This window comes from Berghia stephanieae, chromosome 11 (genome assembly GCF_034508935.2).
Source record: "Berghia stephanieae isolate SIO BIC M18660-M18661 chromosome 11, UCSD_Bste_1.3, whole genome shotgun sequence".
Taxonomy (NCBI): Eukaryota; Metazoa; Mollusca; class Gastropoda; order Nudibranchia; family Aeolidiidae; genus Berghia; species Berghia stephanieae.
The window spans coordinates 35580238-35589297 of NC_088370.1; the positions used below are offsets into that span (position 1 = coordinate 35580238).

Sequence of the window (9060 nt, forward strand, 5' to 3'; positions counted from 1 at the left end):
AACAGTCAAATGTATAGTTTTGGGAGATGATATTTTTTTCTTGTAAATCATCTCTCTGGGGACAGCGTGGCTCAGCGGTACGTCTTTCTTTGGACCCAAAAGATACTGAGTTCGACTACCCGCTGCGCTGTGTGACCTCGAGCAAGTCACCTCGTCCCAGCTCGATTTGCAGCACTGCACTGCGGCTGATGCCTGGGTTATTCCAGTCTTCCCTTGGAATAGACCCTAGAGACAATTTTATTTTATCTGTTTTGCGTTGAGTTGTTATTGTTATACACATGTATGATTTGTAAACATTTGAATGTGTTCCTCTTAGTGGGGACCTGTACTTGTGTCAGGATGAGACATTTAGTTGATCTCAAACAAGGTTCACTGATAAGTGTGCTTTTGGAAACTACATCTGTTCCTTATTTGAACTAATTCCATTTCCTGCAAAGGATCATCGTACATGCTTTTTTTAATTGTTGTTTTGTTATTGTGTTTTATTGGTGAAATGGTTTAATTTTCAATCTGATTATTTTTGTCCACACATTGTCTTAAACTTTCAATGTTTTTTTGTCACCTCACTTATCTGGTATACCAAATATATGACTAGGAGAAAACAATAGGTAACTTTTTCTTTTCCTTTTTCCAAATTTGAAAAAGAAACAAATACAAACACTTGTATGCATTATTTTCTACACATATATTACTAGGTTTTAGAACCAGAAAAAACTTTTTGTGTAGGAAAATATGCTGAATTAAAATCAACAAACAAAGTTCAAAACAATTACTGCAATGATTATGGAGTTGATTCAAAACTAAGAACTAGATCTACACCGTCTGAGAAAGCCGTTTTAAAATGATATGAGCAATTTAAAGATTGAGATTGCCTGTCAGTACGCCACATGAGGAAGGTGCAGGCACCGTCAGAATTGTGTGAAATGATGGAAATTTGGAAACTGTACAGGCATTGGTGGCAATGATAACTATAAAATCTATTATAGGGCACAGTGGTGAATATTAACTCTCTCGGGTTCACGCTCAATGAAAATTGAACACATTTGTTTGATTTTCCATGCATATGTACGTGAGAGAGTTAATGAATGATTGTAAAACGAAGTCATTTCAGATTTCTGTTCACCAAGGAATAACCCAAGACAATTTCTTGTTGAGAAAGTCAATACGAAATCTGGTGTTTCAGGTTAGAGTGAGATAAATAATAATGTGAAATTGAATGTAAGCTTCAATTTAATATACGAAACCAGATAATAATTACATACACAGTTAAGTGCCATTTGTAGATAAGATGATTTGAGTTTTTAATCATGCTTTTTTATTGTTAACTAGAACATGTGGTATGTGAGGATGAGTTCAAATATGCTATCCTGGCCAACAACTGTCTATATCCTGGGTTGTCTACCTTAGTGACCTTGGTGCTACATACGTCTAAGGGGCAGTAAGTTTGTTTTGTTTGTATTTTTGTTGTTGTTGTTGTGGTGTGAAAGATGCGCAAAAATGAAGGTGGCGGTGTTGGCACCAATATACATGAAACTGTTAGACTGATGAATGGAGGCAATGTGGGTTTGAGCTAGATAGTTGAATCTTGAAGGCAGAAGATCGGAACGGGGCCCTCATCTACACCTGGTGTAAATGTTGCTGCTCGAAGCTCGAAGAAATAAATAATAACATGAATTTGAATGTAAGCTTCAATTTAATTACAAAAACAGATCAAATGAACTTTTCGGGTTTCCCCTTTATCAACAAAACAGGAGGATTGAAACACCACAGATGAATGATCTTAACTACGCCACTACCACATCATCTCATTCATCTGTGGTGTTTCAATCATCCTGTTTTGTTGATAAAGGGGAAACCTGAAACGTTCATTTGATCTGTTTTTGTAATTAAATTGAAGCTTACATTCAAATTCACGTTATTATTCATCTACACCTAGAATGTAACCTACAATATTCATCAAGTGACCCGAGTTGTCTCATATGATACATGTCCTGCTTCAATGATATTGCATTCGTCAATTAAAGTGAGATAAGAAAAGTACTTTTTTTTTTGTAATGGTTTGAAACGGAGATCTTGATATAATAAACTTCATTGGTTTCTTGTATCCCAGTCTTGGAGGATCAATCCACAATTAACATCCAAGTGAAGAATCGTTTACAGAAACGAAAAGTAAATCTTTTTCACAGGAAGACTAATTATATATAAATTATGGGTTACAAGTAAACATATCCACTTTAGAGGCAAGCTGCACAAATTAGATTTAAAAAACCGACACATGCTATACATGCTGATGTTTATATTTTATTCCAGTGAAGGCAAGTGGGCACCCGAGACGTGGCAGCAAGTCTATGGCAGGCATTCTGGGAATGAAATTTACCACATACAAGTACAAAAAAGTATATTTTTTAAAGGCTATGACGGGAAGAAATTCACATTTGCTTCAGCAGATGCACATCAAAAGTATGTTTACAGTTTTTATCTCAGTTTCTTATTAATTTGATATTCCTGGGTGGGATTCCTAACCTTCCATAGTGGGCAGGGAGGTACTGTGTCTTCTATCTCCCTATATCTGTTTTCCAACTTGCTTTCTGTCTTTGTCTTGGAATGAGATTACTTGGTTTTGTCCTGGTCCTGGCCGGATACCCTGGTTGAGAGGGAAACAGTCAAATGTTTAGGTAGTTTTGAGAGATGATATTTTTTCCCTTGGTGACATTGCTTTTTTTTCTGAGTAAAAACGTGCGCCACTTAGAGAACCATTAGTACCATTGGGAATATGGAGAAACTTTCTCCCCATTTCTACTTTTGGAAGGAGCCGTGAATGTTATTAGAAAACCTGGAAAGAAGTAAAATGTATCTTTAACCCTCTCCTTACCAACCACAAGAAAATCGTCACATTCGTTACGGTGCAAACAACAATTAGAGCATTCTGTATGTGACACAAATTAAAGACAATGTATTCGCTATATCTATAAAAACGTAACACATTGTTGTAGAGCTTATATTGCTGAAGAATATTATGCATAGAATGTACTTGTTGCTTTTCTGTTTGAGTAAAAATAAAATATTTTTGTATTGAGTGGGTGTGGGGTTTTGGGGAAGCTTCTGAAAATGACTAATAAGGAGAGAGTTAAGGCCCAAATTAGTTTCGAGCTCTTTACCTGCTATTTTGAATTCAATTGGATATTTGTCAGTTTGTAAACGAAAGCAAATCACACCCTGATCAGTCATCTGGAAGTTTTTTTGTTTCCAATTTGCTATCCTTAATTGTTGAGGATGTAAGCGTGCTCTCCCCAATTCTAATAATTTCTTTTCTATCATATGCGGCTATGTGGTCTTGTGCTACGACACTCGCCTTTGGATCGGAAGTTCCTGGGTTTGAGTCCTGCTCTGAGCAGCACATAGTTGACTCCTTGGAAATGGCTCTTTACTCACATTCTCTCACCGTATCCAGGTGTAAAATGAATACTTGGCCACTGTTGAAAATATAGATGAATGAAGAATTTATTGTATTACTTCCCTTTATTCTGAACTGTTTGAACTGCAATGTTGTTGATTTTTGGCTTTTGATTTTGATAAAAGAAGAAGTGAAGACGAACGAACACATGAGGCATTTCGGTGTTGTTTTATCTTATCTTATTGACTTTGACTTGATTATTAGACAAATATTATAGCCACTAACTAACAGACAGGTACAAACCCAGACCATTGGGTTCATTTGGATAACGATCCAAAATCTCACCTTATGTGGGAAGAAAAGAAGACGAGGTCGTCTATGTAATGTAATGTAATGTAATGTAATGTAATGTAATGTAATGTAATGTAATGTAATGTAATGTAATGTAATGTAAAGTGATGTGATGTAATGTAATGTAATGTAATGTAATGTAATGTAATGTAATGTAATGTAATGTAATGTGATGTGATGTGATGTGATGTGATGTGATGTGATGTGATGTGATGTGATGTGATGTAATGTAATGTAATGTAATGTAATGTGATGTGATGTGATGTGATGTGATGTGATGTGATGTAATGTAATGTAATGTAATGTAATGTAATGTAATGTGATGTAATGTGATGTGATGTGATGTGATGTGATGTGATGTGATGTGATGTGATGTAATGTAATGTAATGTAATGTAATGTAATGTAATGTAATGTAATGTAATGTAATGTAATGTCATGTCATGAAATGTAATGTAATGTAATGTAATGTAATGTAATGTAATGTAATGTGATGTAATGTAAAGGGAAATTTATATCGCACCATTATCCATTTACAGTGCTCAATAGTGCTTCACAAATAATAGGTAAACAAATTAATAAATATACACATACACAAACACACAAACATATCCACAAACACATCCACGCACAAACACACACATACGCACACACACACATATATATATATATATATATATATATATATATATTATTAGGGAAAGTATTTTAATTATAAACAATGGGATGAGTTAATATATGTTTTTGTTCCATCCACTAGGTACGGCGTCAACCTAATAGCAATTCTCGACACCACAGCTCAAGAACCACAACTCCAGTTGAACCCCGGCAATGACTATATTATAAAAGGCTCTGATTACTGCTTCTACATGAGTGTGGCCAGGGAAGAGTGCATGAAAATATCCCCATCCGTCATGGCAGAGGGACGCAAGAACTCAGAGGCTAGGCAAAAAAATATTGGTGAGGAAGTTATGTCCTGTGATGCGTTCAAATTCAGGAAGTTTATTATAAAAAATAAATTATGCCCATTCAGCCACGACATCATAAGATATCGTCGCTTTGGCATTCCATGAAGGAATAATATAGATAATTCATTAAACAAGATGTCTGATGTCAGCAGGAATCATCCATGTTGTCCAGGTGAGCAAATTGGGAGTTAATGATCTTGCTCAGGGAAAAGAACAAAAGTGCCTGAAGCAGGGCTCGAACCCGGGACCTTCCGGGTCACAGTGTAAACATGTAGTTTCTGTTCCCACTTTATCCGAATAAGTATATATTTAATAGAGAAACATAGAAAGTAATAAATAAGAAATTGCATTTCAAAATAGTAAGATTTCAGATTTTCTTTGAATTCCATCTGAAAGTTTACAAATCTAATTTTGATCCTTCTTGATTGTGGAGCAATTATTCAAAATTGGAGACCGAGAGACATTGTGGAATTTGAGTAGCAAGAAACTTGGGTAGAGCTAAATAGATCTTTAGTGAAGAATTGTGGATAAATTTATTTTCAAAATCTGACTTTTACAATAATACAACTGTGTTCAGTGAATTTTTATTCCAATTTACCCAAATGTCCGGTGTTAATTTGTATCTTGTTATAATTTGAAGAATAAAATTGGATTTTGCTCAGGTCAATCAATACCTTTGTGGTATAACATCAAATTTGAGAATTTTAATTTGTACGACTTTGGACAATTCTTATCAATCTTATTTTGAAAATAATTTCTGTAGTTTTTTAAAAGGATTTTGATGTTAACTTTTGGAATTTGGACGTCATGTGATATGTTTTTGTCTTTGTCCATGATTCAGCCATGATAGTCAAAGAATTCAACAAGTGGATGAAAGAGTATGACGATGATGAGGATGAAGAAAGTGTCTTCAGCACCATCACCTCCAGCATGGGGCAGACGTGGGCACGACAACTACGTATGGGATTAGAAGGTAAGAAGTTTAAAATCTTTTTTCAATGCTTTATGTTTCATCATCAGTCCCTATTGAAATTCAAGGCCTAAGCAGCCAACACAATAATCGTTTGAAGTACTATTAGTAATGAATTTGAAATGTTTCTTACATTATAAAATTTTATTTTTAAAGTTGAGCTTTTATGTAGTGCAATATTCACAAAACGTTTTTCAATGCGCTTTACAAAGGGTCCCTGACTAAACAGCAACATGTAGGATGGGAAGTGGCACCTGTTAGGCGATATTACAATTTATTTTCAGACAGAGACAACACTGTTAACGGCCAGGTTCTCATTTTACACCTGAGTACGGTGAGAGTTAAGAGCCTTTTCCAAGGACTCAACTATGCGCTGAGCGAGGCTCGAACCCAGGAGCTTCCGATCCAAAAGCGAGTACCATACCACAAGACCACATAGCCGCATTTAGCTTTATGACCCTTTCTTCAACACAATCAGCTGCTAAACAACCAAAAACTAGAGGTGCCTAAATGAGTCAATAAAATGGAGAGAAAGACAAAGGGAGTAAATGTGACTTATATAATAGGGAACAACACCAAAAAAAAAAACCCCCAAAAAGTGAAAAATGTTTTTGTGTAGTTCTCTTATATATGAGTCAAATTTACTCACTTTATTTTTCTCTCCAGCTTAACAACCATTTTAACACTTTACACCAATAATCATCATTCTTCTTCAAGTACCAAGTCTGTGCCAGACATCGGTGATCACTCTCTGATCAGATAACCTCAGAAAACTAATATTACTCTTCTCTTTCTTTGTCAGCCAGCTGTTCAAACTATTTAAATATGTTTTTCTTGGTCTACCTTTGCTCTTTTTACCTTCTATCTTTCCTGTGAAGGCAAAATGTTCAATACATTTATGTCGATTTAGGTGCCCTAAAAATTGCATTTGTCTTTTTCTTATTGTACGAATTAATAGCCTTTTAGTTTCAGCTTGCTCTAATATTTCTTCAATAGTTTTCTTCTCTGTCCATGAGCTTCTTAACATCCTTCTAAGAAACCACATTTCTGCTGCCTCCAGTTTCTTTCTAATTTCTTCTGTAAATGTCCAGCTTTCACAGCCATATAATAATACTGACCATACATAGGCCTTCAAAACCCTATGTTTTGCTGTCATTGAGATATTGTGGTTTAAAAAAATTAAGACTCATTTTATTAAAACTATCTTTAGCTACTGCAATTCTTCGTTTTATTTCTGTGCTACATCTGCCATCATTACATACCTGCCTATTATTACGGACCGTCTGTAATTGTTACGGAAGTGTAAGGACAATTACAGACTTACGGAAATAGAAGGAATATTACTGATACAAATTGTTGCAACGTTAAAATAAAAAATAATATTTTTTTTTTCATTATTTACCGACCGCATGCTACAATAAAAAATCTCAATGCCTCGTTGGCTGGCGACAAGTGACGTCATCGCCTCGACACGGAAACTTTACCCTCGTCGGGTAGTTTATTTTACATATATAAAAGGGTGTATCTATCATTATTTTTGTTTGCTTTAGTATTACTGAAATTTGACCATTAATTACTGATGAATTTTTTATTTCTTACTGAATTTGAAATTTTCAAGTAGGCAGGTATGTCATTAGATTCATTAATTGATGATGTTGACTTTTTTCAAGGGACACCTCTACTTGCTCAGCCATTGTTGATGCAAAGGGAAGGATTCACAATCGAGATGAGTGCCTTGCCCTCAGCCCCTGCTGATGTGTCGACAGAAACATCTAGTCAACCAGATGAGACAGAGTCATTTGATAGGGTCCAGGGAGCCACCAAACCGGGAAAGATGATGCAACTCATGCTGGATAATGGATCAGAATGGTAAGGGGTGAGTGCTGAACACGATACGAAGGTTAAAGGTAAAGAGATACTCACTAATCCATAAGGCTAGGTTTTCTATGTAAAGTTGGCAAAGATCTGTGCGGCTATATGGTCTTTCAGACCAGAAGGTCCTGGGTTCGAGCCTCGCTCTGCGCATGGTTGAGTCCTTGGAAAAGGCTCTTTACTCACATTCTCTCACTGTACTCAGGTGTAAAAATGAGTACCTGGCCATTAACAGCGTGTTTATGTCGGAAAAAATTGTAATGTCGCCTAACAGGCTAGGCGACATTACAATAATGGATTTTACCCATTTTACTAATGGAATTTACACCTTTTCTACACCACGATTTCTTATTGGCATAAGCTTTTAGTAGACCTCAGACCTTTCGATTCGAAAGCGAGTATCATACCACTAGACCACATAGCCACACTTTGAATCTCAGATTAGATACAGTAAGATTTTGAGTTTCTCCTCTCATCACCACAGCTTGTATGAATTGTCCTCCTTGTTTTCAATCACTTTAAATCTTTCCTTTATGTTTGTCTCTAGTTTCACCATAGGTCCACCCCCGAGTACCCTCAACTTGGGCACAAGAAGGACGTTGTGCCATTTACACAAAGAACAAAGGAGTTTGTGCTGCCTGGAATGGGGAAAGGTGAGGAGGGTAACTGGCATAATCTATAACTACACATTATGCCAAATCATAAACCTAACAATCAAATCTCATTTTAGTTATAAAATCTTTTATACGTCTACTTTGAAATGTGGTGTTTGAGAAGGATGCAGAGAATATCGTATACTGCACACAAAACGAACGAAGAATTGCTAAAACAAACATACCAACAAAGGAAACTAATGCCCTTAATAGCGGATCGACAACTATCCATTTCAGACACATAGTAAGGAAAGATAAGAATGAATACCTGGCAAGTTGTGGAAAAATACCTGGTAAATGCGCCCGGGGGAGACGAAGAAAAACACCCATAGACCAACTGAAGGGCTTCACCAACCTAACAATCCAAGAGCTGTTTGAAAAAGCAAGAGACAGGGAGGAATGGAGAGAGATAATTCATGCAGTATCCGAAGCCTGGACCAGGCATGGAACCTAGAAAAAGAAGAAGACGTCTACTTGGCACACAGAAATTTGCATAAAATGTTTTAATTGAATTATGGAATAGGACCAGATTGCTGGGTGGGGTTCCTGGCCTCCCATCGCTGGCAGGGTGGCGCTTACTGTGTCTTCTATCTCCTTATAGCTTTTTTCCAATTGTTCTCTGTCTTTGTCTTGGAATGAGTTTACTTAGTTTTGTCCTGACTCTGACCAGAGACAATGTATAGTTATAGTTTTGGGAGTTGGTATTTTTTTCTTTGTAAATCATCTCTCTGTTATATACTGTTATTTTTTATTTCTAACATATAATTTGTACGCATTTGAGTGCGTTCCTCTTAGTGGGATCTTGTGCTGGTGTCTGGTTGAGACTTTTAGGTGATCTCAAACTGAGTACATT

At 36.1% G+C, this 9060-nt stretch overlaps 1 protein-coding gene across 1 annotated transcript in view; it reads left to right on the forward strand.

Annotated features, from left to right (window-relative positions):
- The window catches only part of LOC144956646 (potassium channel subfamily T member 2-like), a 32894-nt gene that overhangs the window by 11539 nt on the left and 12295 nt on the right, over positions 1 to 9060 (forward strand). Inside the window, exons 9-14 of the mRNA XM_078887290.1 lie at positions 1330 to 1438; positions 2311 to 2460; positions 4505 to 4704; positions 5554 to 5685; positions 7353 to 7551; positions 8102 to 8207. Coding sequence (XP_078743416.1) covers positions 1330 to 1438; positions 2311 to 2460; positions 4505 to 4704; positions 5554 to 5685; positions 7353 to 7551; positions 8102 to 8207 — 896 coding nt within the window. The remainder of the gene's footprint in view (positions 1 to 1329; positions 1439 to 2310; positions 2461 to 4504; positions 4705 to 5553; positions 5686 to 7352; positions 7552 to 8101; positions 8208 to 9060) is intronic.